This window comes from Lepeophtheirus salmonis, chromosome 14, assembly GCF_016086655.4.
Source record: "Lepeophtheirus salmonis chromosome 14, UVic_Lsal_1.4, whole genome shotgun sequence".
NCBI classification, from domain to species: domain Eukaryota; kingdom Metazoa; phylum Arthropoda; class Copepoda; order Siphonostomatoida; family Caligidae; genus Lepeophtheirus; species Lepeophtheirus salmonis.
Window position 1 is genome coordinate 35,062,605 of NC_052144.2, and position 25,622 is coordinate 35,088,226.

A 25,622-nucleotide genomic window follows, 5' to 3' on the forward strand; every position below is an offset into this window, starting at 1 on the left:
CGCTGCACGTTAGAAAAATTGAGTTCTGTTCACAAGAGGCAAGATATTTTTTTTTACATTTTGTGTACAACAACACATATTTAGTTTGATTTATATTATTATTACAATTCTATAAAACATTTATTATATTTTTAAATGTTAATTTTAAACTATCTTACAAGGTTTTTTTTGTATATTTAAATTTATATAAAATGCTCTGCAATTTGGTAGTGATAAAATTAATTAATTCCTTTTTTTGGCTAGTTTAAATGTAACAGAAACTCTTCAATCTAAAAAATATTTTATATTTCCCATATAATAGTAGAATCAAATGATCCCATATCTCGCTGCATTTATATACAAACTGTTTTTGGGTCTCTAGTTCCTACTTCACTTCGTCAGTCTTGCCGTAAATACTACCAAGAGAAGGAGTGCTGGTAATTACCCTATACTTAAACCAGTATAGAGATAAATCCATCAAACAACCCTTCAGACTACATAATAACTGTGTTGCCGTGATCTTTATGACCTCTCTTGCAATTTTTCTATACCGGGTGGGTAAAGTAAATCCGGAATAACTTTAACGGCTAATTATGAGAATTGTAGAGGTTATATGGCGAAAAAATTTAATGCTTGCGACAAGCTAAATGTGTTAGCTGTCGTATTTAATTACAGGTATTTTTAGTAACTCGTCGTTCAAACATGGAAATAGTCAGAAGAATTTCCATCATCGAAGCTTGCCGTGCGGGACAATCCGTACAGAATATAATTTCCTTCTTCAAATTTCCAAAATCAACAGTTTATGACGTGATTAAGGCCTTTGATGAGGAGGGAAACACTGAGAGAGCAGCTCATTGAACAAGGTCTGATAAAATCCAGGCAAAAAGGCTCATAGCTGGTTTGAAACGATCAATTGACACTAATCTAGACACACCCATTGCTAGGCTGGCCAAGGACTACAACGTGAGCAAAGGAACCATAAAAATGTAATCTAGGTTCAGAGCCTCAAAGCATCTGCAGCTGCTAACAGAGCAACAGACAAAACAGCAAAGGCAAGATTTTTATTAACCAAATGAAGAGTTAAGGTAGTTACGTGCGTTATTTTTTTTGGGCGAGAAAATCTTCACCCTTGACGCCAAGCATAAATGAAAAAACGATAGATGGAACTGTCTTTACCCTGATGAGGTCCAACCTGTCATGAAAATAAGAATCCTGCTTCGGTTATGGTCCTGGCGGTCATCATCATGGAGGAACAAGTTATGACCCCAACTTCTTCCAAAAGGAACAGTAGGTGACACAGGAGGTCTGCAAGGACCTTCTCAAGGACATGATCATCCCATGAATGAATGAAGTCACATTCCATTCTAGCAAACTCAGCACCTGCTCATAAGGGTAAAATTGTGCAAGAGTTCTTATGACAAAATGAGCCGGATTTTTGACATCCATTTTATTGGCCAGCCTACAGCCCGGATCTCAATCCCTATGGTTTTTACCTGTCAGGCATGGCAGATACGATTGCTTTCAAGAATAATCATGCCTGAGTTGAGGGCCTTGAAGGCTCCCATCGTCAATAAAATGAAGGACATGGATCTGCACCAGGTAGCAAAGACATACCTCGTATTCAGACACCGTGTACAGATCGTTATCGAGAACGAAGACTTTCATTATGAATAATCATTTTACATTGAATGTAGCTTTCAAATGTATAAAAATAATTTTTCTATCGCTTATAAAAGTCACATAATTAGCCGTTGAAGTTATTCCGGATTTACCTTGTCCCCCCTGTATATCTGACCCAAAATACTGACTTACTAGACTTTTCCACCAAAACCAGTCTCAAACATCTAATCCTCTAATGTTTCAAAAGTAACTGTTTCTAGGTCAATGTTCACTTTTTTGTTATATTTTCCTCCACTATAACTCTAAACCTCTCTAGTCTTTCGCTAAGATTAAGATTTGATATCTCATTAAATACTTCCCGACAAAATCTATTTGTTCTTAATTGACGTTTTAGTTAGGCACGTAAGCCTTCCATTATCTTCTACCGGTCCTTGCTATTCCAATATTGGTAGGGTCTTCATTGCCATCTCCAAGTTTACCTCTCAGTTTCTTTTCCAAAATGACTTACTTCCCTCAAATGTCAATTACTCGGGTTGGGCCTTTACCTTTCATCTCTTCAATTGTACGACCTATTATGTTGTTTAGTTTTTTTATTTGAAAAATCCTATCCCACACCGAGCCCTTTTCTATTAACATCCTTAACCAATAGAATGTAATGCCCTTCCAAAAGTCTTTGAATGAAATCCATCCCAATCTACCACACTTAATGGGAGCTGCTGTTCTTTCCATATAATTATCCAGGATGGTCCAGTTTGGAAACAAAAACCACTACATACTTGTTATAAGAAACATGTTGCGCACAGGTTCCATTTTTCTCCGTCTCTTTTTTTTTTTCTGAATAAATTCTAATAAAAAAATAAAAGTAGTAATTAGGTGCAAGGGTCATATAAAATATAAATCAATGACAAAGTGTGACTTTTTTACACATATTATATATTCTTTCCTTCAAAAGAGAACAAAGTTTATACAGATGTTGTATTCAGCTCATTCAGAGATAAGCTTTGTAAATTTTTATACTGTCAGTAAGAAAGAGTTCATTAATTCTTGTAACGATGAGCATATTATTTCTTTGACGGTTGAATAGAAATACAATTACTTCTATGTACATATTTAGAAGGATGTCAAGAGGGAGGTGAGGGGCTGGATAAGTGTATGATTAAAAAAATACTGATGTCCCATATTTTTCCACCACATAACTTATCAGACATATGAGTCATATGAGATTAAATATATTGGTACTCAATTATTTAACTTTATTTATAGAGTTGTATTCATCCTTAAAATAAGATGTAAAACCTCTCCCGTTTCTATGATCAGTTCTTAAAAAACGTTCCATATTTTAAAGCTCCCTCTAATTAGTTTACTTAGTATTTACTTAGATACTGAGTATTTTTTTTTGTTCTTCGACAATTTGCCGAAAACATTTTTGCCAAATGACAATTTTCCGAAATGACATTTCGCCGAAAGATTATTTGGGACAATTTGCTGAAATATAATATTTAATAAATACTATATTGATATATGGGATTGCATATTTTAATTCAATTATTGGATAAGTGTATGATTAAAAAAAATACTGATGGCCCATGTTTTTCCCCCACATACATAATAAGAAATATTAACACACATCTTAAGACACTGATTTTTATTCATTAGATCCTCCATAATTTGAAATTCCCCTTAACTATTTTGGTACTCAATTATTTAACTTTATTTAGATCCTTTAAAATAAGATGTAAAACCACGTTATTAAACGGGACGTTTCTATTATCCGTCCTTGAAAAACGTTCCATATTTTAAAGTGCCCTTTAATTGGCATCATTATTACAAATATTATATTAAATTACTTACGTCAGTTTACCAATTCAATTCGTTCAATAAAACCTCAATTATATTAAATGTAACATAACAGGTCTATGATCAAGGGCGTCCGCAGTGGTTGTGCTAGAATGGTTGTACCCACTACCAAACAAAAGAATTTATGTTTTTATAAGAAAATGTATATTTGATTTTTTTTGTTCGAAAAATACAATATTTGAAATTTAAATTAATTCAAAAAAAAAGAAATTCAAAAAATTTAATCCTCACTGAATAGCAATCGAGTTTTTTAATTTGTCTCCAAAAAATTTAATATATAAAATATTTATTCAATTTTTATTTTTTTTCAAATTTAACTTATAAATTTTTTTCCAAAAAAGCAGTGGATTTATGAAATTTGTAAGAAAAAAAATTTTATTGCTCAAATTTTTTTTTGCAAAAAATTAATTTTTTCAAATTTTATTTCAAAGTATTTTAATTTTTTGATTTTCTTCCAAAAAAAAATTATAGAACCATACCCCCACCCGCCTCAGAATATAATTTTGTGGACGCTCTTGATGTTATCATCATTTGCCTAGATGTTGACCTTCAACATCCGGGTAACTAATTTTTAATTTTCAGGATAAGGTTTTATGACTATTTTGAATTTTATGACATTCATTTCATATTTTCAGAAGAAAACATCAATGAGAAACTAGTTTTATCCATATAGTAATAGTAAATATGGTTCATTAATCAATGTTTCCCCAGATTAGAAGGTGAAGTTATAACTAAAGACTCATTTGTCGGTTTGTTATAGGGACATTGACATCAGTTTTAGTCGATTTACAAAGCACATCATTTACAGGGGATAAAATGTTTCATGCCATCATAATCTCAACTAAAATTTCAATGTGTCGTCCTCTTCAACTTTTCAAATAACTAATTACATGAAGGAACTTATTATTATAAAAATTACTAAATGCAAGATGTCTTGGAAAGTAGATTTTTTATGACCCAAAAGACATGTCTATATTTTTATCAGTTTCAAGAACAATTAAATGTACTATATAAATGGAAAATGGCCAAGTTTGACTTAAAATTATACAAAAATTCTCAAATTACATTATTTTATCATTGGTTGAAAATGGTGAAAAATGTCATTCTTTAAGTGGTTCTCCAAAAAGTTTTACAAAAAGCTAAGGATGAACAGTCTCACATGATATGGTCGATCATTTCCGCTGTGTAAAACTCCAAGAAAATGGAATACCTAATTTCAAAAGTGTATACATACGTACTCTTAAACCAAATCCTAGAATTGACTTTAGAATGATAAATATAAGGATTATTATGTTATATAGTTAAATCTGTTTTTATGGATTAAATGAAATTGTAGACGTAAATTTTTGAAATTCCTTTTTTTTTCTTCTTCAATGGGATTTTTTTTCAAGGTCTCAGATTGACTCATTATATGATTCTAAAATTCTAAGGATTAAATTTCTTTGAGCTATGAGTGCAAACATTACCAAAACTAGAATGGGCACTCGGTAGAGTCAAAACCTTTGCTGTTAGCAAATTACTCTTAAATTAAATATATTTTCTATTCTATGTTAACTTCAAAACTATGTGATGTTGAATTTAATATCTATTGAATTCATACTTTAATATACGCTATATATTTATGGTCTGCTGCAAAAAGACAATTTCAGCTCTGTGTCTCAAATTGTTCAAAAATGTTTGTCAACTATGTTTTCTTTACCTTTAGTTTGACTTTGACCTTGGATTTTTGTTATATGAAGCATTTTTATCGAAGCTACTTAATTTGTACCTCAATGTGTCGCAAAATGATTGTCGATTGTGTATTTTTACGTTTTGGATTACCTTGAGATTTGACTTTGAACTCTCAAAACTTAGTGTCCTTTTACTGTGAACATATATAATCTTCGTACAAAGTTAGATCAAAATCAATCATTGCCGTATGCCGTAATTCTTGTGAACTAAAAACTAACAAACAAAGAGAGGGGGAAACATACCTCAGTTCAACAAATGTTCCTTTATTTGGTGGAGGATACTAACAACCCCCCCCCCCTCCGGACGCCCCTTGTATATATTTATTGAGACCCATGCCGTTTGTCTAAAATAGTTAATAAAAACAAATAAATAAAATACAGCGAAAGATGCAACACGGCAAATAGTAATGAGGAAGCGTAGTGACGGGTTTTTTATTGTATTTTAAAATAAAATAGATTGTATCGGACAATTATTAATATCAATTTGTTCCAAAAAATATATACATCTAAAGATATATATATATTTCAGAGAAAGCTTGGTTCTTATGTATGTTTTTAGTACTTTTAAAATTTGGTTTATTGTTAAAGACACACATGTAGTCTTTTAAGTCGTTTGACCCCACAGGTCCACTATTTTTTTGTTACAATTTTTGAGCAAAATATATATGTTTCGGAATGCGGGATATTGCACAATCACATGACCAACAGCTACTGGATATTAACTAAATCAAGGTCAAATTTGTCACAAAACAATTGCAGTTTCTCAAAACCACAAGTGTTTGATTAATTGACTCATTTGTAGAACTTGAAAATGCTGAAAATATATTTTTATTTCCGTAAGATTAGACATACCTTTACAAAAATGAATATATCTAAAAAAAAACTATTCCATATTTTGTATTTTTGACTTCAAATTTGAATCGATCATAACATTTTGGTTTAGAAAACATGAATTACTTATAATAATTCGAAACTTGATATTATCCCAATTTTGGCTGTGAAACCCGTGTAGAATCTAAAACAATGGCATATGTTTGTGAAGACATTAAAATCACACATAAGACCTCCTTCTCATTCATTTTTCTTCTTCATTATTCACGTTAGGGTGGATAAATGATAAGAACACATAAAAACAGTCTTTTAAACCTTGATAATTAACTCCCGAATTTGCTATATCCCCCCCCCCAAAAAAAAAATGATATTCAAATTATATCATAAATAAATAATTTATAATGAAGATGGAGGGAAAATATGATGTATACAATATATTACAAGATATTTTAGTTTTTGGAGGAGATAAACACCCCAAAGAAAGTAACAGAGATTTAATCAAATAAGTAGTTAATAATATGCAGAATGGTAAATATCCTTACTGACAAACAGGAATCAAACTCCCCTTCCTCCAACTCACTTCTAAATTCCTTGCTGAGCATTCCATTTACGAGTTTACATATGTAATATAATATGTTTCATCCATTTCCTAATCGTCATAGAAAATGTATTTATTTCTAGAAAATAGGAGTTTTTTGTTTAGTTTCCCGCTTTTTTACTTGATACAATGAAAAAGTAAAACCTTCCATGATATTTAATATTTATTCCCGGAGCTTTGATTTCATTTTTGTTTTATTAGAACACATGAAAGAGGATTTTGTTCCAGGGTTACATTGTGACTTTTCTACAAATTACAGGTAGAAGGAATTACGTGAAGTGAGTTTAATTTCAAATGGTGCATTACTCCTTTCTACGAGTACACCTATACAAAAGTAAATTCAAAGACTTCCTTTAAAAAATATACAAGCTCCTTATTTGGCAAACTATTATTCCAAGACACTGTTTGTATTTTTTTTTTTAATTCATGAAATTACAATGTAACGAATGTACAAACGCAGGTATTATTTGTTGGTGGTAAAGTAGTTTGCTTGTTATCTAGGGGAAACCCGGGGGACACCTGTAATAAGTAATTTCTTGGAGGAACAATATTTTGTAATAATATAGTCAGTTTTTTATTGTTTTTGCTGTGATTTATATAATTTAAATGAGTGATTCTTTTAATATCAGGCGAGATAATTTTACCACAAAATTTAAAAATCACTCATGGCGAAGGGATTTGAGATATTGCAACGCTTAGTACAAAAAGTTCAGTTATTACAAGTGTTTCCATTTTTTCAAAAATATATAAAAGAAGGACCGTGCACTGTTCTGTTCTTCTTTATTTCTTTTCTTTTCTACGGACTCAGCCCTAAAGACATAATTATCTATTGCAGCCTTTTCCTTTGTTCCTTTGATGATCGTAGTTGTTTGATTGAGCGTGTTTAAAAGTACATTAGCATTTATTTTAAATATTGTGTGTTGCAAAATTGGGAGATAACTCTACTCTGGAAGATGAAGGACGAATTCGAATCCATTATATTTGACCAATTTCTATAGATCAACATCGGGATTGAACATAAGAAGACATATGTCATTCTTCTACTAAATGTCCAATAGGAACCTACTTTAGAGTTGTCATTCGAAAGAAAGATTTAATATATTACATTTTACTCTTTGCCCTTTGCTCACCCCCGCATCAAACATTTCTTCATGTAGGGACATGGCATAGAACTCCCAATTGTAATATACATATTACTTGCAATAACAATGAAATTAGTCCACTTTTCTGGGAGAAACTTGATTTAATAATTAAACAGTTATATGTGGTTTTATGAATTAAGTACATACATAATCTGAATTCTTTGTTGGCTCTAAGTTGTATTACAAATATTTATACAGCCTTTTGATTTACTTTATAATTGTATTTGAAATTACGAAGGGCAGACAGCCAATATTAATACAAGAAACTGTTATAATTTAAAAGTTATTACAAAAAATGATTTATTTCTTTGGTTTATCCATAGTGAAATGTTTGCTTATTAGTTAACTCTCTTTCTAAAAAAAAAATAGGCCTAGCTGGGTATGTATACTTGCCATTTAAGTGCGCACTCCTTTTCTTTAGTGCTACTTGATTAGCCAGGGAAGGGACCTGAAGAGGGTTGTAAGATTTAATCTGTGCAGTCTATAATAAATATTGGCCAAAGTTATAAAATTTAGATATATTTATATACAATATATTTAATATGCACGACATTTTTGATATTTATATGGGAAAAATAGAGAAATTAATTTTTTTGGAAAAAAAATTCAAAAATTAACAGTTGGTCACAAAAAAAATTAATTTTTTGGAACAAAAATCCACAGTTATTCCCAAAAAACATTAATTATTTTGCAAAAAAATTCAAAGCTTTTATCCAATATTTAAATTTTTGGCTATAAAAATTTATAGCTGCTCCAAAAAAAATTTTTTTTTTGCAAAAAAATTAATTAAATTTTGAAATATAACATTTTTTAGTAAAAGGCAAAAATGTCTTCTTTTTTGGGGGAGGAGGGTAAGGCCGTTAGGCCCACCCCTGCAGACACCCCGAACCCATTAAAAGCCTCAGTTATTTATTATAATTTTGTTAGCTTATATCGCAAACTCGATTTTATAACTATTACAACCGTGACCATTGTGATAGTTGAAAAGTCGCATTCCAGTGAAATTGTTACTCAAAAAACTTCTACAAATTGTAGACATATATATTGGTATGTTGTGGTAAATTTTAGCATGTCTAAGTCGACCAAAATCTGAGCAATTGAGTATAAAAAAGTTGAACTATTCTTGGTCTCCCCTATTATTGAAATATATTAGAATGAAAACTTTGGGAACGGACGTTACACAACTTGGTTGTGCAAAAAAATGCCTTGTTCCTAACAAATTGATGATGTAGTACATAGTATGTAGGTACATAGTATATACGTATAGGAATATATTTACAATAATAATAAGCAGAGGGGAAAAAACTAGAAAAATGAGTTGCCTATTAATGAACAACTGACCCCTTCTAACCTACATACATACCTGTGTGCGTAATTTCCATGACTTATCAAAATATTAACATTTTTATGAACCCACTTTTGATATACCCATGTAATATATATGAGGTTTCTTTAGTGTTATGTCGACTTGAATGTTATTTCGGTCACAATTTATTCGGTCAAGTCCAGTCGTAGGATCGGTCTTCAGAGTTTTCCAAAGTATGTCGGTTGTTTATTAAGCCAAATATGATATATCTGATAATATATAATCCTGTTTTCATTATATTGATATAGACCGGCGGTGGAATGTATTTGCAAGAGAGGCATACTTTTATAATGGGACGTCATCTGGGGAGCCGACATGGTTACTTTTTCTTTGGGGGGGGGAAGAGTTGGCTTTTTGGGGTATATTTAGGTAGTTTATTTTATTTTTTCAGTGATATATATGTATATATATATTTCTATTTATATAAATATGTATATTGTACAGCAGCTAAATTAAGTTTAAAGATTTAGGTTTACACTCGTGCGCAGAAATGGAAGAAAATTGCCAGTAAGGAAAATTACCCGGGAGAAAATTACCCGTATTTTCTTCAAACTTACTGATGAATCATAACACATTATATTCGCTTCATATTATTTATGACAAATATCTAAAAATATTGTTTGTTCCAACCCTCAAGGGAGTACCTTAAAAAATGCAAAAATTGCAATATAGGAGGAGGAGGGGGGAGGATAAATAGCTTGGGCCCCTTAAAATATAGTTGAATACTCTCTGCCTTCCGATTGTCCAGCGTTCCGGAAGTAGTGTCTGATACAACCAAGGAACCCATCTAACATCATAAAATAGTTCAAAGCACTCAGGTTTTCAGGGTCCGGGAGGTATTGTGAGATAGTTACCCCCACCGCCGAAGCATCACATCAATCCAAGGAACGCCCTCTAGTATCAAAAAATAGTTACACGGCATTGGGTTGCGTGGAGTACTTGAGGGTACCCTTGGATAATTAAAAACTGCCGCCTTTGCATCACATTCATACAAGGAACCCCTTTAACTACCCCGGCCAATCTGAGGGCAAGTGTATTCAACCATATTTTAAGGGGCCCTAAGCTATTCACCCCCCCCCCTTCCTTACCAAAAATATCGATCCATATCTTAGGAGATTGGATTTAATTTAAAAAATTGAAAGGAAATTGTCTTGCAATAATATTACTCACACTGGAAGGTACTCCCTTGGGAGATGGAACAAACAAATATGCTTAGATAATTGTCATAAATAATAAATAAAGCGAATTTATAATGTGTTATTATTCTTCATGAAGTTTGAACAAAATACGGGAAATTTTTCTAGCTGGCAATTTTCCTCCATGGCAATCTTCCACTGGCAATTTTCTCCAGGCCAGTTTTCCTAGTACCGTTTACACAAAAATAATTGTTTACATAAATAAGTATGATAAAACTATTATGTCTCTGTTACCAGTGATGGGCAAGTTAACTTATCTTTTAAGAAATTAAATTAAAATTCATTATTATTTTATTTTTTTATAACTAGTTGAATTAAAGTTAATTTCGATTTATATGAAAATTAACTAGTCAATTAAACCTTTCCTCCAAAACGAAAACTAGAAAAAAAACCTTAAATTAATTGGTAGTTTGTCAATTGTTCCTAACTAGTTTGTCAATTTAATTTGAATAAACGTTCAAAATATTGTGAAAGTGAAAAGAAACAAACAGTCGACAGTTGATAAAAAGTACATATTACATTTTTGTTGGTGAGGAAACACCGTAATAAATAATAAGTGGTTCGATACTTTGGCTTTAAATAGGGAATTGTTTGGTTTCAATTAAACATTTGAATCTGGAAAACCACTTTCTCGTTGTATCTTTACATATAAGTTATGATAAAAAAGATTTAATTTTGACTGGTTCTATTATATTATCATTTATCATATTAAACATGTTATCAATTGATTAGAAGGGAAAATATAAACATGTTTAAAAACGAAATCAGATCATATGTTGACTTTCAAAAAATCCTTAAGGATCATAAAATATAAGATTGATAGGATTTAGAAGCAATATTTTTAAGATATAAATTTTTAATGATTCAAAATTAGTGTTGAATTCAAGTAAAAAAATTTGAGTTTGATCGAGTTTAAGTTTTTGAGAATTTACACAAAGTATTATAAGTGGTTTCTGTTTTTGAATACAATATTAACTCTTCCTTGAAAGAAGTAAAAACGTTTGTCGTATTTTTTATTTTATTTAATGTTTCTCTTATTGGTAGGATTGAGTTACACTGATTAAGTATAAGTGAACATTACAGTATTACCATTACTCTATCTGATCTAAGAATTGTCTTTTAAGTCTATATACCTTTAAGTATATTTCCTTCTCTAGGAAAGACTGAATATCGAACCTACGCACATACAGGGAGCGGCGATCAAATTGTCGCCAAAATATTTTTCTACAAAAAACAACACAAAATATACATTTTTTAACTTTTTTATTGAAAATCAAAACTATGACGAGCATATAGGTATAGAGTAGCCATTCATTCGATATAATCACCGTTACCATCAATAACGGTCTCAATACGGCCTCTGAACCGGCCGCAGGCTCTTCTGACCATCTCATTGGCCATGTTGCCGAATACCTCCTTGATGGAGTCCATCAGGCTGGCCTCGGTGCTATGGGGATGTCTGTTGGTATGTCTCTCGACATAGCCCTAGACAAAATAGGCCAAAGGATTAAGGTCGGGAGAGTTAGGAGGCCACAAATCCTTGGTTACGATGTCATAACAGTTCTCGGTTAACCACTGCATGAAGATTTTGGACACATGGCAGGGTGCTGAGTCCTGTTGCCACACCCAAGGCCTGTCTCCGGCCTTCATGGACCTGGTAGGGTCATCCTCAACCATCTTCTTCACCTTGTCGACAAAGTCGGTGTCCCTTTTTTAGTCTGATTAATACCCAAGTCGAACCTTAGTCAATTTTGTGATCATTATTTGTTGAGTTTGAGTATGTAAATATCTAATGAACTCTAAGTGTTTGAAATTTGTATAGAACTGTGTACGGTCTAGAAAAGAAAAAATATATATAATTTATATATGGACCTCAATTTCCTAGGTAAGATGAATTAATTAAAGTAATAAAATGTCAAACTTATACCAAAGCTTAACTTGTTTTTTTCCTTTGTTTTACTCGGCGCGCGTCATTTTAAATGATAAATGATTTTAAATTTGTATACATCAGAATCTGGCCCTCCTCAAATAAAGCAATTCAAGCTTAACAGAGAACTGATCAGACGGTAACAGTAAGGTATCTACAGGAAGGTGACGTCACTAAGCTCCATCTCATTTCTAAAACTTATTTTACTATTATAAGGCCGCAGTTTGTTCTTAAGAATTAATTCCATGTTTCTTGTATTGTTGAGATACATCAAAGAGTACCTAAAATATGTAAAAAAAAAAGTAAGTTGATAAACACACGAATTTCATATTATCATGCTAATTATGCATACATTCCTAAGGCTGGATTAAAATTATCATTCCAAATATATGCATATACAATACTTTTTAAAATGATTTGCTTCTTTTCATAGATTAAGATATAAAAATGATGAACTTATATAATACTAAATATTATAATCATAATCTCCTTTTCCCCTAACACGAACAAAGTCAATCTGAGGCCAACAAAAGTCAAGGGAGATAACAAAGAAATATTTCTTAATATCTACATATGTTCCATTAAGATTCGCTTTCTTCATATTATTCAATCTTGAATATGCTTATTGAGTGTAAAATAAGATTAATGGGTGCGTAAAATTATATCATCGAAGTAAAATATAAGTAACTGTAACATTATAATCCAAAAAATTAAATAGGAGTGTCGGTTTTTATACTACAAAAATCAAATTTATTTTGCACAATTTTAATGTAGTTTTAAAGTAGAAAAATACGTCAAATGGAACGAGGGATAAAATAATGATAAATGATATTGAAGCAAATATTGTATTATTTTAGTTAAATGAGGTTGTATACGTAATTATCTCTCTCTCAGTCTAAGGATTGATTCTATAAAGGAAATTTGTATTGATTTAGTTATATAATTAGCGCTAGCTGTATGTAAAAATGCTATAATATTAAGATATCATGACATTGCAAGGCAGTTTCAAAATTATAATACTCATGTAGTACGCAGTAGGGTGGCTCTTATTGATACTTACAAGTCAGTATTTTAATTTATTTATTTCAGATCCTCCATCGGTTTTAATAGTAAAATATATTCCTTCCCCTAAAATTGTAAGATTTGAGCAATATTCAGAAGTAGCCCTTGACTCTTAAGCATTCGACTAAAATTGTAAAATTTATCAACTCTTTACACAAAAATGAATTGTATAATAAATTAAATTTTACCACGGCACTAAATAATAGTTCGTTTGATAAATAAATTACTTTGTATTTTATAATACCATTAATATTAAAAATTTATAAAACATCTTAAGCCATAAAATAATTGGCCCTTCCAGCAACTTCAATGCTGAGCACGTAGTCATTGTACATCTCAGCCCACTCCTTCTCAACGGATGCCTTCAGGGAATCAACATAGCGGTGGCGAGCTGAGTAGGGGTTTTCACGAAGTTTCAGAGTCCATATTCCAGTGGTGAGCAGTTCAGGGATGAGGGAGACCATTTGTTTTGAGGTCAGAAATCAGCGAAGTTTTCCTTCCACCAAGCTTGAGTTGTTTTAACCTAATGCTCAGGTGCTTATTCTTGTTGCAAACAGTAATCCCCTTCAGGATAGTTTTCATCCAATCAGGGCATCTCAACCTCTTTCATGACCTCTTGGTACTTCAATTTCAAAGGCCACACTGGTCCGGAAGTCTTCATCGACAATCTTGTTGTTTCCTCCACTTTCTGTCTTCCTCGAGAGGCTCAGGGTGCTGTTAATCAGCCTCCTGACCTTACGGACAAGCCACAAAAAAAATTATATATATAGTGATAGGTGCGGAGAAGATATACATTTCATTTTTTTTTGTGTTTGCCTCCATTGCCCTTGTTTTTTGACGTATTGCAACCAATAATACAAGGTATGAAAGCTGATAAATTTATAAGCAATTTATGCAGGTGTGCACGTCTAAAACTGAACACTTCTTTAAATTTTATGTCATGCACATATTCGTGATTATATTGAGTTGAAACCGGTTTATACTTCGAGGCAAGGGTCTTGACTAGTTATAAACAAAACTCCAGCAAAATCTAAACAGCAACTGTGAAACAATAGCTGATAATATGTAGAGACGTCGAGTCGCAATTTTGGAACTTTCTGCGCGGAGAAAAACTCCCCCTGAATTTGCCAAGGTTATGAACTGCAGCCGCACCACCGTTTACAGCGTGGTAGCCAAAGGGACTCCTGAGGCGACCACAATATCTAAGTCAAGGCCTCGAAGGTGGACGAAATGGTTGCTGCCGTGAAAAAGTATGTCGAGGACAAGAGAGGCAAGGTCACCGTCAGCGGCCTTTCCAGGGAGTTCAACGTCAGCAGAAGTACCATGGACCGGCTAGTTAAGAAAAATTTGGCCTGAAGGTCTACAAGAGAAACCCTCGTCAAGCCTTCAAGCCTGTAGACAAGGAAAAATTTAGAGGAGTGTTCAGTTTTAGAGGCGCACACTTATATTATTTACACAACTTCGATTGCTAATAATAAAACTTAAACGAGCTCTAATTGGTGCAGCACGATTTACTTACCGCACACTTTTTATACAACTTTTTGTAATAATTTCTGATTATGCAAATAAATATTTTCTAAAATTACCTACATTATTTGACTAATTATACTTAATTGACTGCTTTATTGAGGTAGTCAAACTGACTTAATTTTTAAATTTAGATTTTATCCATTCAATGGAATTGAAAGTATCAAAAATATAGGTTCCAATTCGAAGGACCTGGGTACAGTATAAGTTAACTTATATTATCTAAAACGAGCTGAGATCCAAACTGGTTTTGGATATTTGAATATTTACAAAAACAGAAAAAAGTTTTTAGTATTTTTTAGAGGGATCCTCGCATTTGGCTTCAATCGATAGATATTGGCATTTCTGAGTGTGAATATGTACCTATATATGTGTTGATAAAACTAATTCAAGGCTGGGGAAATCAGGCCTTTTAAATAGATTTTCTTATACTTTGTGACGACATATTTCCAACTTGATATTCTCGAATCAAAATGATGGCATGATATCATTTAAAAATGAGCATGCACCATTTATTCACTGAATCCTAACACTTATAAATTTAAACAAATATCTTGACGTAAGGATCGTTTTCTTCTTTTTTAATCAATTTAAAATATTCATGCGTCCATGGATAAGCTTCTTTAAAGCATGTACCTCTTGATTGTTTTGTCCAACGCAAGTTCTCATAATGAAGATTTGGAGATTTATTAATACCCCCCCCCCTTGTTTTTTTCATTTATAGTTGTACATAAAATGTATTTTGAGTCAGTCACCTTCCCTTTTTTTAAGAAATAAAGCTAAATAATTGTTTAACTAATTTGCAGCCTTTGTCAGTATTTCTCTTTCATCTCCTACTTTTCAACTGATCTCAGTACCAGTCTTGTTCTTATGAGGTTAAATAGTAGAGTAATACCCTCCGCTATGTTACATTCCTCTGCCGGGCTCCCCCCTAGATTTTTTTTTATAAATATTACTTTTTTTAGTATGAGCAATTGCCTCCACGTAAGCTATGTAAATGTTAGTTTCCAAATACTTTACGTCACCTCCAGTTCAAGTTTTATATCACTCAAAAATATTTAATGAATACTTTTTGCTTGAAAATATTAAAATAAAAAACTACAAGATTTTAAATATCTCTTTCAAAAATGTAATCTTATTCCAGATTCTATTTTATTTAGGTCTGAACTAATGGTAAAATGCTTATAAAATTCGAGAAAGTTACCATCAAATAATGGTTTCGATATGGATACGAAATTTCAGGTACCCGAAATACATTCAAATATTCACGTCTAAATATCCGAACCTATGCCTAACCAAGAAAATGTGAATCCGTCCTAACTATAACTCCAACTCGACTGGACTCTATATTCAATTACTGAAATCCAACATTGGTAATCTCATGAACAGGCCCTGTGATAAAAAGGTTGAGAAATACTATTATAGACTGATTACCCTTTTTTTAACAAGTTTTCTCAAAATTGCATGTAAATAGTTCAATCAACTCTAGTAAGTAAGATGCAGTCTTATTCATCTTAAAATGACTTTTTTTGACACTTATCATAACATACTTTTTTTGCATCATCTGTTTGTTACGATATATTATTAATTATATATATATTTTTGAAATAAGAATACAAAGTTTTTTGTACCATTAAAGACTTTTTTTGTCTATTTTACTACTCGGAAAATAATTTCGGAATGGAACAGAGATTTTAATTAAAACAGTCTAACAATCAATGTTATCAGGTATGAAATTATTTTTTTAAATTCATCTATTTACTTTATATTATTAAAAAATTGTATTAATTAATACAATAAAAATAAATAAATCATGATTTTTCGATCCAAAATTATACAATTTTTTTTCAATCAAGTTTGGGCTTGAATCAAGTGGCACTAATAACTTATAAAATCGGCATTGTTTCTTCTATAAACCAACATGAGTGAAGCTGCTTTGAAAAACTTTGTATTTTTAATACATGAAAGGAAGATTTGAACATAAATTGACTTATGAGATCCATGTTATTCTTTTGCATCTCTAAGGTATTTTGAGAGGCAAAAAATATTTTGACTATAAGCGATAAGTTTTATGTTATTTTATGAGACTAATAATTTAGTTCAAAAAATATTTCACAAAAAGTGAAGCACCTCATTTTCTTAAATATTAATATCTTTTTATCCCATAAAGTTTTATTTTTGTATATATTTATTTATAATTTCAAATCTATTAAGTTAGCTGTTTTAAAGGAATTTTGTTATAGCTCTTTCATGAGTACGCACAGCACGTAGTTCTTATTAATAATGTGAACCTTATGGAGATTACCTGTATAAAGAAAACGCAACCAAATAATATATGGTTGGTTCATATCATGTGTTTTTATACGTCTTAATGGTCAATAATTGATATATTAATGTATTAAATCAAAGAGCTTAATTGATTTCAATAAATGAAATCAATGTGATGATCCAAAAAAAAGTTAGGCATGTCACTTAAATTCTTATCTGAGCTAACTCGATCAAAAAATATGATATGTAATAAGTTAAAATGAACAATGTTACCTCCAGGAAATAATTTACAAAAGTATTATATAAATTTTAAGCCACATGGTATATTTTCCAAATTATTTTAGATATCATAATTTAAAGGTCTTAAATGCGTTTAAACACAATAAATAATATATGAATCAATCGTTCGAAATCATTAGCCCAGTTAGGATTTTTAAACTGGGAGGTCACTACATAAATAATGTAAAAATATGGAAGGGAATTTTTCGCCCATGGCTGAATTTATCATTCAAAATGATTTTTTTTATTCTAATTAAAAACACCATACTATAACACACAAGAATATAAGAAATCACAAAAAGTGGGGTGTAAATCATAAAATTTAGAAAAAAAAAAATTCAATATCCCCTCCCCAAAGGACAAATCGTAGTATCGGTCTTCCCCTAGTGCCCTTCTACCTTAAAACTTCCTTGATTGTAATGAATGGACGAAATTCTTTAGATTTTTATTGTAGACTAACAAAATTGACAAAACGTTATATCGAACTAAATACGCGATAATCATCTGATACAATAACTCTTTTTCAATGCTACAATACATCATCTATCCAGTGATTAAAATCTAATTTATCATACTCATTATTCGGTAAAATATGTACATGATATTGCGGGTATATTTATATACGTAATTAATAGGAAAAATGAGCATAAAAGAAGTCTTACGTGCGGTTACCTAGTACAGAAACAGTCTTGAACAAAAATCAAGACAATGAAAAAATCTTGGATTTTTTTATTTTATTTTTATTCTACAAGAGTATACCTTAATATTTTATACAATAGAAGATTTTTCCTAGATTTCATATAATGGATTATAATTGAAGGAAACGTCATTTTTGGGAATCAAAGTTGATATTTTTACTTAATAAAATAGACAAATTTCCAATAAATCTCAATGAAACTTTATCAAATGGATATATGAATAAATAAAAACCTTTACATTTGAATTAAATGCTACTGAATGCAGATGATAAACACTGATATATTAATTCAATCATAGTAATAAAAAGTCTAAATTTGTACAACTTTGATTCATTTTCATCGCTAAGGGACAAAAAAAGTAGGATTATTTGTCAAAAATATCTTATTCTTTCCTTTATAAAAGTTAATTTTTATCTAAATTATGGAAATGAGTTGTATCACGATGTAATCATATATTTTTATCTCATTTAAGGACCAGATTTATAACAAAACTAAGCAATAGAGGGATATTTTTGTAATAGATGGTAAGTCTTAAGTATTTTTATTTATTGGTCCCATTATGACATCCGATACTTCACTATTTCTCTTAATATTAATATAAAAATGGGGTTCACTGTCGTAAAACTTGGTCAATCAGGACCCCAAAATAAACGAAATTAACAGTTCTGACTTCAAAATGAAAATTCTCAATTATAGGCTTATTATTTGTATTTTTGGGATGAGTTAAGATAATCAGGAATTTTGACTAGCTCTTAGAATTTTGATTTAGTTTATAAGACATAATTTGGCTCTAATTTATCTTTATACTAAAATATATATTTTTTTGATTCTTCCATTGTTAAAATGATTTTTTTACAGGGGTGCTTTTTGGCAATTTTTTTTTCAAAGACAAATATGTCTTTTTTTTTATTGTTTCTTTAATAACAAATTTGATAATAACCTTGTTTTTGTAAAATATTGACAAAAATGTCTGTTCGACAAACTTGACCATAAGATTTTCGATAGAAGTTTACAATAATTATTCGTTAAAGAATACGAATGTCATCCTGATTCAATGTTTATAAAAAAATATTCTAGCTTGCTTCTGTGTTGATGAGCCACACTAATCAAACAAGTAATGAGTGAAAATGTAAGTTCATTTTATCAAGAAATAAACTATTTGCGATCCTTCAGAATATTTTTATAACATGTTCTACTCATAAACACAAACCTTCCCGGCATTCTTTATTAATTGATCAGACTGTGACAAGTAGCGCAAATAATAATGTTTTATTAATACATACATAGGATAGCAGGCAATCTCTGCGTTAGGTACAGCACATGGTGTTAGGCCTGCGTGCGCACACGTCACTTTTTGATAATTTTTAAATCAAAAATGGAAGAAGATTTTATTATTTAGTTTTGCAGATGTATAGCGGAGGTGCGGTGCGGTGCAGTGCGTGTGGTTCTTCATATGAAAAATGCCCTAAGTTAATTCGTGCTATGTGCAAATACTATGTCTTCAAAGACATCTACCATTCTTTGTTCTAGTGGAATCTTTATCATTTTACTTCTTCTAGCTGGTGCACTTTACTACACAGTGATTCTATCATCTCCTTTTCCTGATAATGCTGTTTACTATGCCAGAGACATATCACTAGGCATTGCTTTTTCAGATGAAGAGGATACTCAGGCAGCTATATCATCCATCCAGCGAATTAAACGAGGATTAAAAGATTTTTCATGGAGTTTCACTCCAAATATTAAGGCCATCAATGTGCCTGTTGAGTCCTTAGCTCAAGACTATAATAAAGCCAGTCAAGAGGTAAAGTTCTTTTTTGGATATCAAGACGAACAGCTCTCAGCTCTCGAAAGTGTAGCAAGCAAGTACTCTGTTTTTATATCGCCATTGGCTCATTTTCCTCATCGCCCACTTCATCTTATTCGTAATAATTTGGACGCAGGTCTTTTAGCAAAAGCTTATAAAGCTTATTTTGAGGCTTATCGAAGAGGAACCAAAACTGTTATAGTGTGTGTATTATCTCCAGACGACCAATTGGCTGTACAATTCTATGAACACCTTAAAGCATTAAAAGCTCATAATCTTGAAATAAGCCTCCCTGTTGCATTTGCACAGAACTCTTCTTTTCCATCAAGTGATGCCTGGCAAATTGTGTCAGATATAGGATCGAAATTAGCTTGGGCAAAACGGCCATACATTTTTTTCCTTTCAGATCCTAGTAATATCATTCCCTATTTATCAAAAATAGTTCAGTCACATCCTGAAATAGCAGAACATCCTTGGGTTTTAAGAACTCCATTAACACCATGGCCTGGACTCAAAAATCTAGCTGACAAAGTTGGTCTACATACCATATCGTACTTTGCTTTAGGTAAGTACTATTTTCGGGTTATGATTTGAAACTGATATGCTTACATCTTCCATTTTATTAGGGGATGATGAAAAAAATTTAGAGAGGCGAGCACAATGTCTCGATGATGGTATCAAAGCTGACAATTGTCATGTGTATGAGAGCTTAATGAGATTTCATCGTTCAGCCTCTATAGCAATCCAGGATAAGACCAACTTAGAGTCAGCATATTCACGGGATGGATTTGAATCTCCAGAGAGTCTAAGTCTTCAATCTGGAATCCTTGCAGTTAAATCAGGAGAAGGTAGAATCCGAGATATAATTAAAGTGCAAGATAGAGTTGTTACCAAGGTTATTATTGTACGTGAGAGCTATTTACATAGAAGAGAAGTCGCCAAGTGGGCTAAAAATGTATCTAAAATTGATATTTACTTGGAACCCGGAATTTTACTTCCATACTCACATTTGATGTTTGAAAACTTTGGGAACTTCCCAGAGTATTTAACAATACCTCAAACTAGAGAGGAAACGGAGTTTGGTCTTCATTTGAAATTAAAAATTGATTCAAAGACTGTTTGTATTTGTGTGCCAAGCAAATTAGATCATGGAAAGTATATCTGTGATCTTGCAGATAGTTACTTTGACTCCCCTACTGCTCTTCCAAAGAAACTAGTATATTCATAAAGAAGTGGTGTTTATAATATATCCTGTCAGAAATGTAAAAATAAATGAAAATGAACTAAGTAATCCTGACAATTTGAAGAATGTTAAGGAGAATAACAGCTTAGCTGTCATGAAGTTTTATTATATCAGCTGCAAGCAACTGTAAGTGGAAGGAAAGAAACACTGATCCCACTCTGTATATAGCTAAATACCTCTTTACATTAACCTTAGGAGGTAATTCAATTTATTATATGCATGTTTTGCATAAATATTGGTGTTTATAAATACCTATATGTACACACAGGGATACACATAAATGAATAACAAGCACTTTGTGTACGTATGTACCGAGTGGTTCATTGAAATCTGAACACTGCAAATTTTAAACTTCAAATAAATATAATTTATTTATTAACTATAGGATTTCAACAAAATGAATGGTGTATATAGATGTGAATCAGAGCTCTCTTAATCATTAATGTAGCTTCCCTTAGCGGTAATGATAGCTTCCAGGGGACGGTGGAAGGCCTGGCACACGTTGCAGATATAGCCATCTGTCATGGCTTGCCAGTAGAGGCTGAAAGTGGCTTTGAGGGCCTCTGTGTTTGGATGACGGACACAGCAGGACTTCCCATCGACATGCACCCAAAAGGTGTAGTCGAGGAGGTTTGCATCAGGGCAGTGGGGAGAGCCAAAATTGTCAAAAAAGAGTTCAAAAGAACTCAAAAGGCTCATTCAATAGAGTCTTTCAACAGAGGAGATGGGTGTCTTTCATAGCTGCTGTCAAAAGTGGCCTCTTCACCCTGACAAGGCACTTTCCTCCCACTTTTTTATAGCTCTCTGGACAGTCTGGTATTTTCTTTAACTCCTCCGATTAAGTTTGGGCTTTTTGAGAGAGTCCTTCTTCTTCTGCAACGTTTTGGACTGGCGTTAAACTCCGAGATCTTTTGCATTGACCATCATGGACTTGAATGGATTGGTCTGAGCTGTTTCTTTAACTCATCCAGGTCCAGTTTGGCCTTTTTGACAGAGCCCTTCTTCCTCTCCAACGTTTCGGGCTTGCTGGCGACTTAGAAGGTGGTCCTAGAGACGCCCAACTGCATGGAGCGCACGAATGGATTTTCGCCAATCACGTTCATATGTCATTTTCCCTACTTTTACTTAAGTTAGAGAATTAACGGTTTTTTCGGGGTTTTTTCAACTTATTGTTTATGTTTTACTATATCGAAATGTGAATTAATTTCAATCACTCAACCTTTATTAATTATTGTATGTGTAAGTGTTCAGATTTCAATGGACCACACAGTATAATATTAGAAAGTTGCTAAAAAGTAGCAATAGCTATCATTATAGATAAGATTAATACTTTTAAAAATTATTGAGCCTCTTGTGGCTTATTTATAAAAAGATGGGTTTTATTTTTGTAAAATACACTGACATTACATTTGTACGCACTTTTTTAATTATTCCTCTAAAAAGACACGAAGATATTATTTAATCGAAAATTGTCTAACAAAATTAAATAAATGCATATTAAGATAATACAAGGAATAATAAAACATCTAGAGACGGAAATAAAAACTACATCCCCATGCGTGTAAAATAATAGTATTATCAGTCTGCTATCTGCTTATTCCAGAGGATTTTTTTTCTTATTCCCTTTTCTTGTCATATCATTGTTCTACTTCCAACAAATAAAAAACGAAAATATATTTTTATAGTTATCTGGGAGCGCTCTGAATTACTCTCTGCTATGCTTGAGAGTAGTACACAATATGTGCTGCCGGCTTGTAAGAAAAAAAGGGAAATGACGTCATAAACCAAAAATGTTTTCCCGCTCTTTTGTTTGTAATTTTTACTATTATTTTACAAACACTTGGCGACAGTTTTCGTTTCTGTCTCTGAGCACTCATGTAACCCTTTTCTTTTTATATAGCAACTATAGGGGATATTTTTTACTATTGATAGAATAGTTATGACATGAAGGTGATTACCTCACGAAAATCTTTACAGTCCAATGTTTTGACTGTATATTTGTTTCGGTCGTTTAATGGTATATCCCAGTTTCATCAGCCATAATTAAACCAAAAGTTATTTACGAGTGTTGCTATAGATTGGACTATTTTCATGTTGAGGTCGGTAACTTTTCAGACCACCCTCATATATATATTTATTCATCTATTTTAGTTTATAACATGTTGAATGCTATAAATATTGTAATGTATTGTCAATATAGTATAGTCAAAACATTTATGTGTCCTCCTAACTCAAGCCACTACAAAAAAAAACTTTATTAATCAAAGCCTTTATAACTATTGTATATACAGTATGAATAAAGTATAAGAAGATACGGAAAACCTAAAGTAGTTTTCCACATTTTCCATATTTCTAAATTATAGACTCAAGTCAACGCATTAATGAACAAGATCTTGTATTGTATTGATGGTAATATGTCAAAGGAGCTTCAGAAATAATAATATAAAGAAAAACAAAATGTTTAGCTTTCTTGAAATATTAAAAAAAATTCCGATCCCATATCATAAAAAAAGTAAAGTACAATCCGATATTTTACAAATTATTAGATGTATTTTTATCCTTGAAAGTTTTGTCACTATTTTTTTCTTTCATTTACATCTTGTTATAGCACTCGGTGGTTAATGCTAAAGGACTTAAGGGAAAGAGAGGACAGTCGATAGATGAGAGCATGTTTCTTCCTTCTCTTTGCTGATTGGCTTAAAATTGACAGCTTCCATAACGTCTATTATTAAGGTCTTGAATGCAATTTATGTACTACATTGGGGTCTTAATTCACTTGTTTACCATAATTAGCTAATTATTATTATTGGAATATTTTTCATAGTGGGTAATGTAATGCAGTGCATTGTAATAATAGATCAACTTGAAGTAAAAATTTCCCAAGAAAATATTTAATTTCCCAAAAAGACAGGAATCGAAGGAAGTTGTGGATCAATGTTATCAAACGAGCGAATTAAACTCCAACTATTTTTTACTATGTGATAGATTTGCAAATTAAATTAATGGTTTGTATTGTAAAGATGTCACTGGGTTCCATTTTCTAATTATTCATACTTAAATTATTCGCCTTCAGCTCACTTTGAAGAATCAATGTTTCTGGGGAAGTCTTCAAACGGACAGTGGCGTTTGATATATAATACAATTCCTTCTTTATTTGAACATTCTACGTTAAAAAAAACAATGAAAGTCCCCGTTTAACCGAAACAAAACAAAAGTAGTTGATGTATGCATGAAATTGGGCATGCCCACATTGAATTATAATTAATTATTTAAATGTATTATTTCGTAAAAATGTTATTTAATTTTATAGTGTACAATTCAATTAAGTATTTTATAGTTGAAAAGTAAATTAGGTTCTTTTTTAACTTTATACTTATTTTTGAAAATAAAATTTTTAATGGAATTTCTTAATAAGGATAATAAAACAAAGTATTAACAACTATTTTATAAAATAATAACCATATTTGATTATGAAAATGAGAGAATGACTACTATATATCAGTCAGTGCAATAGCTGTAGATGAAGATCTTATTTCTTTACCTGATATATCTACATATATATTTTTTTTTTGTTGTAGATTTTTTGTCAGTCCACTCTTTCCCTTGAGTCCTTTAGTTAATACTATACTTTCTATTTCTTGGATATCAAGGCTTATTTATATTTCCATTTGATAGTAAGAGGAAAATGAAATTTTAAACAAAAATGCACTAAAATGTAATCAAAAGGATAGAATAAACAAAAATTCTTGTAAAAAATAAAATCAAAACTTGTAGAAAATACTGATTTATCTGTTTTAAAACATGTAAGTAAAGTTTCAGAACAGATAAAACACCGAAGATATCATAGTTCGAGGAACTACGTTTTGCATATAAATTATAATGAGCTTTTGTAATAGTTCTGTTAATAATTTTCTCCTCTTTTCCAGAGGAAAAGGCTAAGAAATCATATTTCTTCATGTTATGAAAAACAAAATGTTGCTTTTAAAGTTCGCCAATGTCATTATATATGGTGAATACTTTACTTATTTAAAAGACTGATATGTGAGAGTTATAAAGGGCAGATTCATCAATTTGATCCCTGGTTAGTAATGTGAGAAATATGACCGTTTCAAAAAGAAATTAGTTGCTGTGTTAGACAAATTTGACATGCCTTGGTAATGAATAAATCATACCTTGAATTTTTTACCTAATGTTAAATGTAGAGAGAAAAACCTTTGTGTATGCCCTCTTTTAGGAATTAAATAACTTATGAGTACTCTGTTTATTAAGCATTACCTGGCTATAAATAAAAAAGAGCAAGAATTTTCCAATTTTCCTCTTTTTTCAGATAAAATATCGGAGGGAATATCAAAATTTCGAAGAATTTTTTCCCGATCTCGATAGGAAGCAGATACTTGATACTTGGCCCAATGTATGGATTTCTCGAATTCTGATCCAATATATCAGCCCATGTTTAATCTACATATCTGTATTTATAAATACGAATATTTAT

At 31.4% G+C, this 25,622-nt stretch overlaps 1 protein-coding gene across 4 annotated transcripts; it reads left to right on the plus strand.

Annotated features, from left to right (window-relative positions):
• Positions 1-19,466: 19,466 nt before the first annotated feature.
• Positions 19,467-22,544, plus strand: LOC121129198 (uncharacterized). 4 transcript variants are annotated; one of them, XR_011783560.1, is made up of 3 exons: positions 19,467-20,452; positions 20,514-21,430; positions 21,516-22,544. XR_011783560.1 is itself a non-coding variant. In XM_040724888.2 (2 exons), the coding sequence occupies exons 1-2, from the start codon at positions 19,576-19,578 to the stop codon at positions 21,113-21,115; spliced, it is 1,479 nt and encodes a 492-aa protein (XP_040580822.1). In that variant the 5' UTR covers positions 19,467-19,575; the 3' UTR covers positions 21,116-22,544. The 4 variants fall into 4 exon arrangements, 1 of the variants encoding a protein (XP_040580822.1); XR_011783561.1 differs by having other exon boundaries at positions 20,514-21,328; XR_011783559.1 differs by having other exon boundaries at positions 20,514-21,246.
• Positions 22,545-25,622: the final 3,078 nt, after the last annotated feature.